The following is a 17,643-nucleotide window of genomic DNA, read 5'->3' on the forward strand; positions in this document are numbered from 1 at the left end:
AAGGATTCACACTTTAGGGGCCTAAATACCTTTGAAAACCTGGTCCTAAACATCTCTCGGTTAAATGTTGCGAATAATACCTCCCACCTTCCCTTCCCTTCCCTCCCCAGTGCTGTTGTCAGAATTTCATTAATATTTGTAATTTGCATTAAGATGCTTCGGAGAGAAGTTTCCTAGAAGTGCGAAGCAGGTATGATTCAGTGTTAAGGAGAAGGGCCAGTGCATGGGCAAAATGTTTATCAGTTACAGAAGTTGACAGCTGCCAGAGGTTTGCCAGGGCAGCGTCACTTTCATTATTAGGCCTTATTGCCTCATCAGCATTTGCTAATAAGCAGCAGCTGGCCTCTGAGCTGCAGGGGGAAAAAAATTATGCATAACAAAAATGCTCTGAAAAAACCATGGCCTGACAAGCCAAAGGTATAGAGACTAAGAATAATTCTACCAAGACACATGCTGAGCTGAAAGGTGAGACCTCTGCTTTCACGGATGCAGCGGATCAGAGCATGTTGGCCTCTTAATGATCATTAAGAAGCATCACATTGCTCTGTTGCCATCAAGTTTTAAAAGGCAGCCTGGAGAAACCGCGTGGGACTTCCAGCGTCTGGAGCCCTGGATGAATCTTTCACCCTTTGTGTGCTACTCTCTGTGTCCAGCTGGGGGTCTGAGTTCTGCTCGGCTCTTAGCTGAACTTCTTAACCATCCTAAAAGAAGTGAGGAGCATAGAGCACTTTCCTGCTAGAGCAGAGCGGAGTTCCCCCTCTGCTCCCAGGCCTGGCTGATGTGGTGAGAGCTCCCCGTCCTGTGGTAAGCCACTTTACCCAGCAATTGCAGGCATCTCAACTGGAAAGGTTAAGGGGATTTCCACCCTCACCTCCCTGCCCCCACTGGGAATTCCCCTTCCCAGAGAGCAGGCTGCGCTCAGGTTTCCCTCCTCACACTTAGAGGTGCACTGTGATCATGGCCAGGTTGTTCTGGTGCTATTTCAATGCGCCTGCCCTTCGGTGCGGCCAAGCGGCACGTTACCCCGTCAGCAAAAGGCTGCGCAGTGTTATGGGACCAGCTTCTGCGAACGCCCTGAGTGGAGCACAGACACTAAGCAGGCTAGATTGGTGATAAAGCTGGTCTCCAGGGAGAGGGACAACAGCTGCACCTCTCTCAGAGCACCCTCTGCCAGCTAATCTATGGAGCTGTACTGACGTCAACCACACTGGAAACCGCTTCCCTGCCCTGACCTGCTTGGAGATTAAGATCAGGGGGTTGAATCAAAGGAAATGTGCATGGAAAAATTTGCAAAGAAACCACCTGTAGGAGCACAAGGCTAAAGTAAATTAACCTCGTATTGGATTAGTCAGACTATGCAAATGGCGTGGAAATGTAATCCACCTTTGATAGCTCTCCAGTAATGTCAGGAGGTGGCCGCGGTTGCCACATGCTGCATTTAAAATTTTAATGAATGCATATTTTCCCTGTTAGGCTATACACCAACTATAGTGATAAATGATCCCCCTACAATACACACTCTCGAGCTGCCAGCTTCTTGAAAGGACGAACCGAACATCCAGGCTGCTCTGACTCTCTTCCAGAACAAAGAGGGAGCTAGTGATGTTACTGGGCAAACATCTGGAATATTCAGGCTAGGTCAGAGTGTGAAGATGACTCTCTCAGATAGGAAGAGGCATGAATCTGATGAATAAGACAAAGTAGGTGACAGAGGGGCTGTCCATTTGCAGTGGGAGCCCTCCCTCTGCCAGTTTTTAACTGGGAACCCTCATTGCGGGCACTGCCAAAAATTAGTCTTGATGTATTTTCGAGCGCAGGTATTGTCTTGCCTGCTTGATTAGCATTGCAGATACAAGGGTCAGCGTGGCCTCATGTTGCGAGGTGTAGAGCACTACATGGCATGTAGTTTCTGTTGCTAACCCTGAAAGCTGCCCACCCAAAATGCTCTGGGCCTGACTCTCCACTGCCCTACACCTGGTGCCTGCAACTGCCACAAAATGGGAATCGTGCGAGCATAACACGTTTACTAGCATAACATGGTAGCATTTCACACCCGCTTTGCAGAGGTTCGGATGACAGCACAAGGTATAAGGCAATGGAGAATAAAGCTCTATGAACCCTCTTGACAGCTAATGCACCCCCAACTGATGGGAGCCACATGTGTTTCTGCAGCTTCTCCATCCCCACTTAGCACCTTGCTGAAGGGGCTTTGGGCCTGGCTGTTTCCATCACCCTTTTAAAATGTTGCTCGTAAATGTGGTGTATGGCAGTGGCTCTCAACCTTTCCAGACTTCTGTACCCCTTTCAGGCATCTGATTTGTCTCCCGTACCCCAAAGTTTCACCTCACTTAAAACCTACTTGCTTACAAAATCAGACATAAAAATACAGAAGTGTCCCAGCACACTAGTACTGACATTGCTGACTTTGTCATTTTACCATATAATTATAAAATAAATCAGTTGGACTATAACTACTGCGCTTACATTTCAGTGTATCATGTATAGAGCAGTATAAACAAGTCATTGTCTGTATGACATTTTAATTTGTACTGACTTTGCTAGTGCTTTTTCTGTAGCCTGTTGTAAAACTACATAAACATCTAGATGAGTTGATGTACCCCCGGGTAGACCTCTGTGCACCCCCAGAGGTACGTGTACTCCTGGTTAAGAACCACTGGTATATGGGAAACAGAGGAGTTGTGACAGCAATGGTTAATGCCAGGCTTTCTGTAGGTTTGCTTCAGCTTATCTCAAGGGCCTTGTCTCTCCCTTCTTCCTTACGAGGCCCCTCTCTTCTGTCCCTCCACGTAATCTCACTGTTGTTGGGGAAAGAGCCTTCTCCTCTGCAGCTCCTGCCCCCTAGAAAAGCCCTCCTGTCTCTTTTCACCTCATCTGCTCCCTGTCTCACACCACTTGCCTTCGCCCCCTCGCCCCCCAATGCTATGCAGGTAACACTGACAAGTGGTTGCAGATCCACTTTGCATGGAAGATCTGCACATAATACAACCGCACAGCAAAGAACAGCACTGTGCTACCCTCCCCCCACAGTCCTGCCGGAGGAGCTCGCTCCCTAGTGTGGAACGAAGTTTCTCTCATAGTCCTGCACACGGCCCTTGTAGAGAACATGGGAGTTCCCTGTATTTGTTACAAGAATATCATATGCCCCTCAGTTTACCTGTTTGATCTTATCCTGCCTGGCTGCAAGGAGTTAAATCAAAGGAGGCTGGTAGGGGGAAACAAACAGGAAAGGAAACAATGGCCAGGAGAAGGTACTGTCAGAGAGTGTGCCCAAGGATCCTTGAGGGACAATGGGAGAATTATTAATGGAGGAATGCCCGCTTGCCTGGCTCCACATAGGCTAACAAGGCTTATTCTTCCTAGCCTGGGATCAAAGTAGATATTGAACCATTGAACCTCCCAGCCTAGGGAGGAGGAAGAGGGGGTTGAGCAGACAGCAGCGGCTGGGGATGGTGCTGCGGGGTTCTCCCAGGTGAGGAGCAGGGGATCTGGGCTGGGTGGAACTTACCCAAAACTTTTAAGGAATGTGTAAAGTTGAGGGAAAACTACATGTCCAGGCTTTTTGTTGTTTTATCTCTTCTCTCTGTAAGCTATGCACCTTTGGGTGAATAAATAATACCTTGTTTTGGAGAAGCTGTTGGAGTCAATTTAATCAGCTACTGGTCAAAGCTCCCCAAAGGAAAAGGACTTCCAGGTGCCAAACACAGTTGGGCCTGTTGTGGTAACACAGTTGGGAAACAGGAGGACTGCAGCCCAGAGGCCAAGTCCCAGAGGGTTAGAGCCGCAGGGGTTCCCCCTTTAGGAGAGGTGAAGGGAGCCAAGCTGGTCACCTGAAGGGTACACTCAAAAGGAGGTCTAAGGAACAGCTCAACCTAAGGAGGGGGCATGGCAACACTGTCCTGCCATGCAATCCCCTAAAACCCCGCCCGCATTGCTAGGGTGGTGCTGGGAAGGAACACAGCAGCTGGAGTAGCTGACTGGGCTCATCCTTGTTTTAACAGTAGATTACCCCCACCCCCACCCATCACTCCTTTTATGGCTTGCCCATGACCTGCATCCCTCTTCCTGTCCAAATGCTGCACCTCAGGGGGCTTCTATGGAGCAGGACTCTACACCTTGCCAGGAGTGCACACCCCCTTGTGTGAACTCCTGCCAGCACTAGTATGTATTTGTGTTGTGGTAGTACAGGGAGGCCCTAGTCTCTGTGCTGGGCCCTCTATACACACATAACATAACTCCAGGGGCCTTATATGTGAGGGCCCCTGCAGTGGCTGTCTTTTAGCTGTGAAGTACAGCTAAGATCCTGACTAGGGTTGCCACCTGTGAGGTACAAAAGAAAGGACATCCAGGACGATCCTGAGCCCTTAGGCCTGGACGGCTGACAGTATGTACTGAGCACCCTTACATTTCCCAGAACAGCCGCCTCAAAAAAGAGATGATCCTGGCAACCCTAATCCTGACTACTGTGGTCATCAAAGATGTCAGGGCCCTTTTCACAAGAGTAGCATGGTAAACCCCAGTGTCCCGGCCAAGGGCCAGCTGGGATATGGACAACCTGACTCTTAATTCCCCCCTACAATTTCAAATGGATGCATTCGTCTTCACTTCCTGTCCTAAACTGTTGTGTTTCTGTCAAATGGCTGCCACATTCCACCCCAGAAGTGACTGCATTTTAATGGTGAGGGAAGGGATTCCTGCACAGACCATTTGAAAAGCACTTTAGGATCCTGGAGGAAAAAAGGCCCTATAGAAATATAAGGTATCATCATGACCGTTAGTTTATGCATGAAAAGTGAATGTGCAGATGTCTCACACTAGAGACCTATGTGCACAAAATGAGTGTGTGATTGCAATATTTGAATACTCAGTTCAATTTTTATGCATTTAATCAAGCTAGCTGTCCATAGCACTTCTGAAATATGCATATATGGCCGTAAACAAACACCTGATAGGACTCAGTCCTGGGCTTGCAAGATGAAGTGTAGCTGACTTTGCAAAGTACACACCAATACACGCCCACATATCCGAGGGCTGGATGAAACCCGTAGTCTTATTTTAGAAGCATTCTGCAAAATCTTGCAGTAAATCAGGCACAAGACAAAGTTATTTAACCCTTGCCTTGCCATAATCTCCACTCCTCCGCCCTTGAGGTGAACAACAGAAATCCTAACAAAGGAAGGAGAGAGAGGATACTTGTGTCTGTGTCTATGGTGGCATTCATTCCCCCATTCTGGAATCCCTGCCAGAGAATCCTTTCATTCTAAAGATACCTTAGAGAGCAACGTTTGGCCTGGGGAATGCACCAAATGGGATGTGTTTTCAAAACGTGGATACTTCAAGCCCCTACTAGGGCTTTATTCCCCATCCTACCACCACCACTGCAAACAATTCACATCAAACACCGCTAAAGCAGTATCCTGGGGTGGGGCAGGGCCTGTCTTTTTGTTGTGTGTTTGTACAGCACCTAGCACCATGGGGTCCTGGTTCATGACAAGGACTCCAAAGGGCGTTGGTAATACATAATAATATCGTCCATGGGAATACCGGATTTGCCACAGCAGATCAACCCTCTAGTTCATTCACTCCAGCATCCTGCCTTCAGAAATCTCTGATTCTTCAGAAGAATGCAAACCTTTCCCCCCATAATGCAGCTGCATACTAATCAACACGCACTTTGCATACAGCGACTCCTGCAAGGTGCTGAGGCCCAGATCTCCAAAGAGATTTAGGTTGCTGATTTCACTGGGAGTTAGGAAACTAAATATCTTTGAGGATCTGGGCCGCCGTGCCCACAACTCAGACTGGGAGGGGAAGGTACCCAGCATCTAACAGAATCGGGTTCCTCACACATGCCTGTACTTGGATTCTTATTCGGTCTATCTGCAGACCAAGCACGGTGTGTGTTCTTTCCCTTGGAGAGCACAGGGGCATGGTATTTGTGTGTTTTCCCATTGCATTACAGCGTGTGTGGCTGGGGCGGGTGTCTTCACAAATGGCAAATGTACACAACAGCTGGGCATGTCTGTGGGCCTGTTTATGTTTCCCGTGGAAAACCAAATGCCAATTCTACAATTAAATAAAAGGACAAGGATATAACACATTTCAGTTTGTTGTAGATTTACAATCTCTGTCATGCACTTGAAAACAACACACTCACTGATCACCTTTTCAGAATTTAGAGCGATGCTATCATCATTTTCCCTCTCTCTCCTCCCCATATATATTTTTTTAACTCTCTGTTTACACTAACCCCTTGGTAGCTTGAGAAGAAAATCTATTTTCCATTAATTTTATTCTCTTCCCTGCTTCCAATCCACCCCACCCCCATTACCTCATCAGCACACTTGTTGATTAGTGTAGGGTTTGCTCGTGAGTGCAGAAATGCTGGCATCAATTGATCAGGGTGTTTATATTTTAAGAAAACACATCGAGAGGTGGTCCAGTTAAAGACATCGCTTGAAAACGTACCAAGTCAAAGAGGCTGGGTAGTTTAAAGAATTGATAATGGGACCTGCGAATTACAGGCTGGACTCTGATCTAGCTCACACAAAAAATGAGGTTTCTAACCCTCACGGTTGCAAAGAAAAGCTTGAAAACATGATCCAACGGCACCCTAAACCAGAAAGCAAGTAAAATGAAAGGCACTATTTTTCTTTAATGTCATGATTTTGGGGGGCTTGGCTCCTGCTTTTTGAATGCTTGTGGTTGGCCATAGTGAAATCAGGAGTAACTCCACTGAAGTCAGTCAGATCAATATAAGAGCCTTTCATTTGTTGGGTACCACTTTAAACCCTATTTGGGTCAGTAACAAGTGAAAGAAAAGAAAAGGAGTACTTGTGGCACCTTAGAGACTAACCAATTTATTTGAGCATGAGCTTTCGTGAGCTACAGCTCACTTCATCAGATAACAAAGAAAGTTATTGCCATCCAATGACTGTATGGTGGGTCTCCGGCCATTTCTCAGAAGGCAGGTGAAATAAAACTATTGATTACTGTTATTATGTATTCATCACCGGTGATGTGCTAGGCACTTTAAGACATAGGGAGATGAGATCCCTGCCCCAAAGAGCTTACAGTCAGAGACCTGGTCTACACAGAAAACTTGTACCACCATCTCTATCGGTATAGTTAAAGCACTAAAACTCACTTGTGTGGGTGCAGTATAATTGTACGTAAACTGGTATTCCTATACCGGAAGAGGAATATGCTCTACTTGTATAAGACACTCTGGTATCAATATAAGTCTCCACTGTAGGGGATGTACTGGTATAACTATATCAGTTTAAAAAATAATCACACGCTCTAACTCAAAGCATTATGTATGGCACAAGCACTGGGTGTAGACCAGGCAGAAGTCAATTTATCCATAACTATCCTGACAGGCTGTAACTGGCTCTCTGACGACAGTCTGATCAGAGGGGCCAAGGAATGAGCTCCCTGCTCATCAGAGGCAGAGCAGTGTTGAAGCATACTGGCCAGATCAGGGATGGGAAAGCTGCATTGCAACGGACTGTGATGTACTTACTGGCTTATGGGATGGTTAAACAAAGGACTTCGACCACCAGGGCAGTCACCTTTCACCAGCACTAAACATACACACACACATACACACACTTGGGGGGGGGAGTGGCGGGTAATGAATTTAATGGTCTTAAAAATAAAGGGAAGAAAACAAAAAGTCAGAGTGAGGTCAATGCTTGGGTCAGCCAGCTGGGGCAAGGGACCCCTTGCATTTTACATAATGTTACGAAACACTAACATGCAGTGACATTTCTGAAGGGCTTTCTCTGCCATAGTGGTCCCGTTAGCTTATTTCCTGGAACACGACGTGTTTCTATGAGCACAATGGGGCCCTGAGCTCTGTTGAAGGCTAGACGCACCACGGTCATTGTACTGTCAGTATATTATTATAAATTATTATAATACATTGCTGGGAAATACAGGCTTAGGGCTGTAAACAATGCTGACTGGGAAATGCAGCCCTGACTGGAGCTACACATAGTGTAGGCAGGTGCTCGGCACCTGCTGTCTGTACAACTTTGCCAGCGCACCAAACCTGACCAGTAACATCCCTGCTGCATCTCTAGTGCAAGTCTCTCCTGCCCAGAGATGTCCAGTCCTATTATAACAAATGCAAAACCTTAGCCCAGCATGGGCCACTCAGAACTTCACACTACCAGCAACAACAGAACTCCCATTCACTTCCTCCAAAAGCACAGACCTCAAGCCACGTGAATTAGAGAAGGCTCTTCAACTGTTAGCCGTACAGGGTCTCTGAACCGTAGTTGATCCGCTCTGATCCTATCCCATAGAAGGCAGCGGAACACACTAGCCAGTACCTTACATTATCCAAATGCAAAGTGACATGTGGCCGCTGGAGGCTAAATTGATGACAGGAAACATTTACACTAGAAAGAAAATTCGATCGCCAACATTTTTGATCCAGATGTCAAACATTCCAAAATATGAGGAAGTTTGGATCCAATGTTCTGGTCTGGCCTATTATTAAGGATAGGCCATTTACAAAATCTGGCTCTAAATCCAGATTATAAACACACCCAAAGCTCCAGACAGTTTGGATCTAAGGTTTTGGTACTAGCTGGTATTTCACTTGTGTCCTGAGGTGAAAAAAAAAAATCTAACGGCTCCCTCAGTTCACCTCTAAAAATAAGGAGTGACAGTAGCGTTGGTCAAAGGACTGCTGCTAACAATGGGGTCCGAGAGCACCTCAAAGAAAAGGTCGCAAGAATCCCTCTGAGTGGAAAGCGGACAACCGCAGTGTAGAGGTTGCTACCAGCTCCCTCTACAATTACACCATATGAAATAAAAAGAATCACATACACTATTAAGATGGTAAAAAAATAATAAAAAAAAATTGAATTGAGATAATTATTTTAATCCCTGCCAAATCAGGATTAGTTGATCAAGATTAAGTGAAAAATACAAGACCCGATTCACCCCTTGATTACTCCAGGTTCACACCAATGTCCCTCCCCTGAACTCAACAGAATGGAGTTACACGGAGGTATATCTTACCCCATCTTTCCTGTATTCTCTCCTGCACTATGCACACATCCACAGGAAGGATCAAAGCTAAAATCTGTGATTGTTATTAGCCTTACAGTAGCACTGAGAGCCCCTGATGGAGATTAAAGCCCCATTGCTAGGTACATACACATAGCAAGAGGCAGCCCCCAAGAGCTTACACGCTAAATAACAAGACAGCTGGAGGGGGAGGCGGAAACACAGGTATGGAGCGGGGAGGTGGCTTGCCTGAAGTCCCAAAGCACGAGAGATGGAGGCAACATTTCCCAAGTTGCGGTCAGGAGCCCGCTCCACTGAAGTATCAGCACACATGAGCACATCATGTAGCTACATAATTCCAGCAGGAGGGGGGGAATCTTACTCACTTAAAGTGTTTTTCTAAACATTAAATAATTTCTAAAAATTGCAATTAAAACAGGCTAAGTCGGAAGTGTTGTTTAACCCCTACCCCCCGATAACACACCCCGTGCTGTGCTGTGCAGTGCGTAGCTCCCCGCATTGTGGACTCCACCGGATGCACACAATGAGCCATCATTCCAGCTTCCTTAGTAACCAAGGCCTGACAGCCCACTGAAAACAACGGGAGTCTTTCTCCATTGACTTCAATGTGCTCCAGATCAGGCCGCAAGTCCAGGGTTGTTCCATGAGCGCAGGAGCTAGCCGGTTCTTTTTATGCCACATGTTGACAATCAAGCACTATTTGACTTGGTTCTTTGCAGGCAGATGGAAAGCAACAAAACACCTCTTCGCTGGGACTCTGAGCCTACGTCATGTCCTTGGGATTTGGCGGTGGCAAGGATCCAGGGCCAAGTTCTGAGCTCATATAGGCTGCTGTAAACCCAGAGTAATGCCACTTGAAATCCACTGACTTTGATGCAGTCACTCCAGATTGTACCTGAGACCAGAATCTGGCCCTGGGTTTACCATTTATCACTCCCTTACTGTAAATCATCTTGTTTCTATAATAGAAACACCATCAGTCAGCACCTCTATGGAAACCTGGGCAGATGCTTTTATCACACAGCTTACTCTTACCACAACCACCTGTTGACTCAAACAGAGATCGCCGGCTGAATCACTAGCTGTCCACAGTTTCATTCTCCTTAGTGCAGCCGGGCCTGCGTTTTAAATCAAACACCGGCGATTTGACCCTGCACACTCATGCCAGACACATAGCAGGGGATTCCCGTTTTGCTTGGCTGACACTTTGAGGGAAATCCCTCCCAAGTGGTTACTAATCCTGCACCACTCTACCCGCCTGGGGATCAGAATGATTCTTGTGTCAAACTTCATCCCTCAGAGGCAGCATGGTCCAGCGGAGAGGGTACATGGCCCACTGTGTGACCTCAGGCAAATTGCTCCACCCCTTTGTGGCTCTGTGCCCCTCCCACCCTTCATCTGATCTGTTCAGACTGTGAGTGCTTCTGGGCAAGAGCTATCTCTTGCTTGGTGTTTGCACAGCATTGGGCACAACGGGGCCCTGATCTTGGTGCCTCCAGATGCTGCTGTAATACAAATAATGACCAGTCATCATCCTCAACAAAATGCTCTAAGGCCCCCACCCCAACCCACTATATTAGCAATACTTGCTATTGATGGAGCATATTTCAGCCAAGGAACTCCACGTGCTTTGCATTCAGTAAGCCCCGTAACACTACTCTGAGGTATGTACCTGTCATTATCCTCATCACACAGATGGGGAAACTGAGGCATAGACAGTTAAGTGACTTGCCCAAGTCCTGAGTGAGACCTGCTCTAATCACTATATAAAACTCTCTTCTGTGGGAAAGGAAATTGTTCGACCTATAATAATAGGAATTCACCCCCCTTGAAACCTGTTTATGTTTCATGAAACCTAATGGCCATGTTAAATGCTCTGAGCATGTTTATTGTAAATATAAATCAGAGACAGCAGCTTATTAAGAATTACATGCATCATAATAATTGACACAAGGAGATTAAGGTGTTCTGACAACATCAGGTTCGATCAGGGGGTTACTTTCATGGTTTATGGAAATGCAAGGTGCATTGAGATTGTAAGCTCTCTGGGGCAGAGACCATCTTTCTGTTCTGTGTTTGTACCACGCCTAGCACCATGGGCCTCTGGGCTGTGCCTGGCCTGCTAGGCACTATGGTAATACACATCATAATGATCGCCACAGTGGGAAATGATTCAGGGTGGTTTTTCAGAATGTCTTACTAACATAAGGACCTGCTATGTCTCCTAGGCCTGGTCTACACTGGCGGGGGGAATCGATCTAAGATACGCAACTTCAGCTATGAGAATAGCGTAGCTGAAGCCAGCGTATCTTAGATTGACTTAGAATCACTTACTTCGAGTCCTCGCAGCGCGGGATCGACGGCCGCTGCTCCCCCGTCGACTCCGCTTCCGCCTCTCGCCGTGGTGGAGTTCCAGAGTCGATGGCAGAGTGATCGGGGATCGATTTATCATGTCTACACTAGAAGCGATAGATTGATCCCTGATAGATCGATCATTACCCGCCGATCCGGCGGGTAGTGTAGACGTGGCCCTAGAGGCAACAGCAGCATGAGCGATATCTGCTGACTGCCTGTGGAAGGCAGCACTGGTTAAAAGTGGCCAGACACCATGCAGTGTGTGTGGTATGACTGCATAGGGTATATGTAGACCAGAAAAATGGCTCTATTTAGCCTCTCATTAGATTTTCAGGGGTGAAGGAGGAGGAAAAGTTCCCAAAGATGCAGCAGAGGATGGACTGCTAACACATCACCCATTTGCCTCATCCCCCAATTGCTGCATCTCTCCTTAGCTGCCACAGCACGTAGGGGCCAAGATCTTCAAAAGTAGCTAGTGATTCCAGATGCTTTGATTTTGGAGCATCATCCTTGAAAAGGGCCCTAATTCCAGAAAGTGCAGACCACTCACATGCTGAAAACCAATGGTGGTCACTGATGACGGGCACCCAAAATCACTGGTCACTTTTGAAAATCTTGGCCAGAGATTTTTGCATAGCCATTGGCTTTGTAAACTCTAAGCGACTCCAATAAAACTTCAGTGCCTCTCCACGGGAATGCTTTGACTGAAATGTTTTAGTAAGTGGAACGCCAGAGAGAGCAGGCTATTGGCTCGCAGGAAAGATTCATAGATTTTAAAAGGCAAAAGGAATCATTATGACCTTCTAGACCGGGGTGGGCAACCTATGGCCCGGGTGCCAAAGGCGGCCCGCGAGCTGATTTTCAGGGGCACCCGCACTGCCCGGGTCCTGGCCACCGGTCCGGGGGGGCTCTGCATTTTAATTTAATTTAATTTTAAATGAAGCTTCTTAAACATTTTAAAAACCTTATTTATTTTACATACAACAAAAGTTTAGTTATTTACTATAGACTTATAGAAAGAGACCTTCTAAAAATGTTAAAATGTATTACTGGCACGCGAAACCTTAAATTAGAGTGAATACGTGAAGACTTGGCACACCGCCTCTGAAAGGTTGCCGACCCCTGTTCTAGACCCACCTCCCACATAATACAAGCCACAGGTTTGGCATGGGCAGAGAAGTGCATGATCCTCCACCCCAACATGCTGCAAAGCCGACAGAGAGGGACGAATCCTAAACAGGAGATCCTAAATAGGTGATCTCCATGCCCACTAAGTCCTTGGCTTCTCCACTGAGAACCTCCTTCAGGTGCTAGTTGTGGCTGTGAATTATACGACATGAATACTTGCAGCTTCCGCTCATCCCAAAGGGTAGTCGGTCCAGCCCACTCCCCCTTTCACAAGAACCTCCTCTCTTAAAAACCAAACCACATGATGACCATAAGTTTCAATAGCAAGTAACCATGACCACAAATGTTCTTCATTTTAATTTGCTATTTAAATAACATAAATTGTAGATCAGCTCTGGGCAGTAACTTGGTAAAAATGCCACAGTGGGGTTCCCTAGGAGTTGTCTCTCTGGGAGTTCAAAATCCTGTCTGCTTGATTCACAAGAGAGTTTTGCTAACTCTAACCCTACAAACTAAGCCTAGGATCTGAAAGCCAAGCAGGGTTCTCTGGCTCATGCGCTATCACTGGAATGCTAGCAAAGATTCTTCAGGCCAAATTCTGCTCCCATCTATGTCTGGAAAATCCTGTTGTTTTCAGTGTGGCTGCACAGGGGTAACTGGAGGATTTTTAAGAACAGGTTGGACAAATACCTGTTAGGCATGGTCTAGATAATACTTAGTCCTGCCTTGAGTGCAGGGGATTGGGCTAGATGACCTCTCAAGGTCCCTTCCAGTTCTATGATTCTGTGATTTACTATGAGGGCCATTTCAGCCCCCAGAGCAGCCCGCAATCTAGAGAGATGAAAGGTGTCAGAAAGCCATCTGTGCCCCTCCGTCTCCTTGACCTGCCCCTTTCATGCTGCACCTCCTGGAGGTACAGCAAAGAACCAGACCCTAGGTCACCAGCGTCAGTCAGTGGAGGCAGAGGCCCTGAATGTGTTCCTCAACATAGCTAAGCCCCTCACTGACTTCAACAGAAGTTTCCCATGAGTAGTGACTGCAAGATCATGACCAAGTCTTTACCATCTGGGGCTAAGTTTGCTCAGCATCTCCAAAAGCAAGAAGTTCACCCCGAAGTGAGGGGTAGTGAGGTGGTCGGGGAGAGTTGCATTGGAAGATAGCGGCTCCTCCCTTTCAATGGGGGGCCCAGAGAGATGGTATTTCCCCAAGAGTGGGCAGTACTGGCCAGGGATGCACTGACTCAGCACAACTCTATTATAGCCTCTGCTAATAAGGCTCCTATGAAGCCCCAAAACGAAACTAAAGGTGCCCCTGAAGAACCTCCAACAGAGGGTGGCGGCGAATCCCCACCTCGGTGCAAGGGCTCAAGAAGATGCAGTTTGCACTTCCCAAGCAGAATTTGGACACTGATGTTTTCACTGGTGGTTCACGTAAAGCATGCTGCAGGTCAGTCCAGCTGCTCGTGGACAGGGGTCTTTGTCGCCAGAACCACCACTGCCTTCTTGTAGAGAAAGACACAGTTTTCTACCCAGCAGGCCTAAAGTTAGGCTCCTAAAGTCATAGACAGGCACGTAAATAAACTCTGGCCTGTCTATCAGAGCTGCTGAAAGAGAAACAGTTATTAAGGTGCCCATTTAGGGTTTGGGGAACCTAACTTTAGGCTTCCAGGTTGGACAAAAATGCATAACCTTCTCGTACACATAGTAAAAAAAGCAATGAGAGGCAATAAATCCCCAGTGAGCAACAGCCATGTGACGAAGTTAAACATCTCCTTTTCAACATGTTTCTCCAGCAGCATTTACACCATGTTATGACACAGTCACTTGCTTAGTTCCATGCTTGGCAGCTAATTTTCAACCTATCTGCATCTTCCACATAAACTAGATTGGTAACAACAAAGGGCCCAGGTGTTCTCTACCTTTTGCACACCAGGATCCCTCTTCCCCCTAGCTAGGATCCCCAGATTGAGAACTCCTGCCCTAGCAGACTTTGTGGAGTCTCTGATTTCTATTTAAAGTCTCCCATCTATTTAAAGTTACATCCACACATTCAAATCCTCCTGAAACTGGTAAACATCTAATTATCTTAGCATACTTTGAAAGAGAGCCTATTTACATGCAGATGGACTGGATGATCTGATAGCCCTTGTCCATTTCTAACTTCTATGGAAACTGCTCTGTGAAATTTCTTTCACCTGTAAAGGTCCTTTTTATTTTGCAAACCCACACAGACAGGGGAGTCCTAGCGTATCTTTTTCAAACACAGTTCTTTCACTGAGGTGAAGCAGGCAGAACCGCTGCCCTGGATTACAGGCCAAAGTCTAGCTGTATTGGGGGTTTCTATTCTAAGGGATATGCTGACACAACCTTCTCTATAGCAATGCTGCCAGAGTAAAATGCAGCAGGGTCTGTCACCAGCACACTGCCAGACACAGGAGGCTTCAGGCCTCAGAGTCCTTTTAAAATCCCTGTCCCTCCATCTCTACAGGTGGAGAATGAGGACAAGCATCCTCGTGTCATGCATGACAACCGCATGTTGTTTCACCTTATTACCATTCCAGCCACTGGGAACCCACCCTGCCCCCGCAAACCCCTTTTTTCTGCTTCCAGCAGGGCTGCCATTACTACTGGCAAGCACCACCCAATGCACATTACCCAGTCCAATTCACGCCTTGGGGGATCCGTCTTTTCCCCCTAGCCCTCCTGGCATTTAAAATGAATCTCCAGTGCCTACATGCAAGTTATTTTTAACTCCTCATGATCACTCCCCTGCAAACCAGGCCTTTACGAACTGCCATCCCAGCCCTCTCTGGGTCTCTCGCAATATACACAGGGCTGTTGGCAAGAAGCATTTTACCTCCTTGTTTGCATGAAACCAAAAGACCTATTTGATTAGCCTAAGGCAAGATTAGAAAGATTCCCCGCAGCATCACTTGCCTTCTCCCAAGAGGGGATCCCCAGTACCTCCATCCACCAAGGCAGGATTTATTTATTTTTAAACATGCAAATTGTTCATTACACCTTAAGGGGGACTGTCCACCCAGAGATCTGTGGCTTGCAATGCAAAACTGAACGCCTGCCTCCTGACATGCAAAAAAAAAAAACAGAAGAAGGCAAGGGGAAAGAACCCTATTTAGAGGCAGCCACATTTGATGTGCAAGAACCACCTTTTGGCCACCTGCAGCACGCGCAGGCTCATTTGAGCTCACTGCAGCTCCTTAATTTATTACACTGCACACAAGCCCCCATTGTATATAAACAAATACACAGTGGGGGGGGAGGGGGGAGAACCTACCTCCCTTGCAAAGACTGGCAGAGAAATAAATGCAATTGAAAAAGAAGACTGGGTTTGCCAAATTGTAGAAACATACAAAATCATGCATATTTCCTCCCCCCCACAAGTATAATCGAGGCAGTGGGGGGAAGAGGGGGGCAGAGAGCTTGAAATACTCTCTATATATTTTTGCAAAGGTAAAACCTACCTCTAGGGTTCTGATCTCTTTTTGCGTCAGGTCGTTGGAAGTGGCACATTTGGTCCGGAGCCCCTCCAGGTTGGAGATGCTGATATCGATCATGTTCTGGACCAGCTCGCACTGCTGCAAGGCTTTCTGCAAACTCAGATGCTGCTGCTCTTCGCTTTTCGTCATGTTTTCCTCATCCATAGCTCGCTTTGCAGCCCCCTCCTCCTCCTCCTCCTCCCAGATCAAAGGGATGGTGGTGTCCCACTCCCCCCCCAACCACCCCCACCTCCTCCTCCCCACCCCCACCCCTCAACAATGCAATGTGAAAGGAGCCAGCATCTTTCCACTGGAGACAACAAGCCCCCCCCCCCCAATCAAATAAATAAATAAATAAATAGCAAGAGTGGATCAGACTGTGTGTCAAGCAGCCTCCATTCGAGTGTCCTCTCCCCTACGAGTGCCTCCTCCGAGGGGGTGGGGGGAGAGCGCGCCGGAGAGATGCTGACACCCCAGGTAGCGGTGCTGATGCTGGGTGTGTGCACTCAGGAGCCGGCGGCGGCGGCAGCGACCGGGGCGCCTCTCTGTTTACACGCCGGCTCCGTGCAGAATTTTGGGTGGCAGTTTCTTTCTGCTCACGGAGGGTGAGATCCGGCTTTGCCCCTTGCAGTGAGGGGCTTGCATTGCCCACCTGGCGCTGGAGGCTGTGGCGGTGGGGATGGTGGGGGGGAGGGGGGCGGTGTGCATTAAAGGCTCCTCCAAGATGCTGCCTGCATTGCCTCCTGCTCTGATGCTGCTGCTGCTGCCTGGCTCCCGTGCTGGCTGCTGCATCCCCTTCTGCCTGGCTCCCACACCGACATCTTGCCTGTCAATCAGCGCGGCGCGCGCCAGTCCCCGGGAGAGGCGCAAGCCCGTGGTGTACGCGAGCCGGGCTTGCTGGGCAGGGAGCGCGCAGAGGTTCCACGAGGGAGGGCGTGGGAGGTGGGGTAGGGGGTGTGTGCAGAGGAGCACAGCAGGGGCACCCCAGGGTGGGTGTGGGGGAGGGTTCTGGAGAGGGTTGTAGCAGGGGCACCCCAGGGTGGGTGTGGGGGAGGGTTCTGGAGAGGAGCACAGCAGGGACACCCCAGGGTGGGTGTGGGAGAGAGGTTCTGGAGAGGGGGGCAGAGCGGCACCCCAAGGTGAGTGTGGGGGAGGGTTCTGGAGAGGGGCGCAGCAGGGTCACCCTAGGGTGGGTGTAGGGGAGGGTTCTGGAGAGGGGTGTAGCGGGGCACCCAGTGGGAGAGAGGTTCTGGAGAGGGGCACAGCAGCAGCACCCCAAGGTGGGTGTGGGGGAGGGTTCTGGAGAGGGGCGCAGCAGGGTCACCCTAGGGTGGGTGTGGGGGAGGGTTCTGGAGAGGGGCGCAGCAGGGGCACCCCAGGGTGGGTGTGGGAGGGGTTCTGAAGAGGGGCCCTCATGGGGCACCTTAAGGTGACCTAAAGAAGAGCTCTGTGTAAACTGGAAAGCTTGTCTCTCTCACCACCAGAAGTTGGTCCAGTAAAGGATATCACCTCACCCACCTTGTCTCACACCTAAGGACAGGCACAGCTAGTAGAATGCCGAGCAACAAAGCCACATGAAACTTCTCAGTCCCACATGAAAT

The 17,643-nt window shown here is 48.2% G+C and overlaps 1 protein-coding gene across 3 annotated transcripts in view; it reads right to left on the minus strand.

Moving 5' to 3' along the window:
• Nucleotides 1-16,229, minus strand: part of KSR2 (kinase suppressor of ras 2) — a 283,459-nt gene extending 267,230 nt beyond the window's left edge. For all 3 annotated transcript variants that reach the window (XM_073312611.2, XM_078848923.1, XM_073312610.1), the window contains exon 1: nucleotides 16,028-16,229. In XM_073312611.2, the coding sequence (XP_073168712.1) occupies nucleotides 16,028-16,207 (180 nt within the window). In that variant the 5' untranslated portion in view covers nucleotides 16,208-16,229. The remainder of the gene's footprint in view (nucleotides 1-16,027) is intronic.
• Nucleotides 16,230-17,643: the final 1,414 nt, after the last annotated feature.

Source organism: Lepidochelys kempii, chromosome 15, assembly GCF_965140285.1.
Source record: "Lepidochelys kempii isolate rLepKem1 chromosome 15, rLepKem1.hap1, whole genome shotgun sequence".
Classification (NCBI taxonomy): domain Eukaryota; kingdom Metazoa; phylum Chordata; order Testudines; family Cheloniidae; genus Lepidochelys; species Lepidochelys kempii.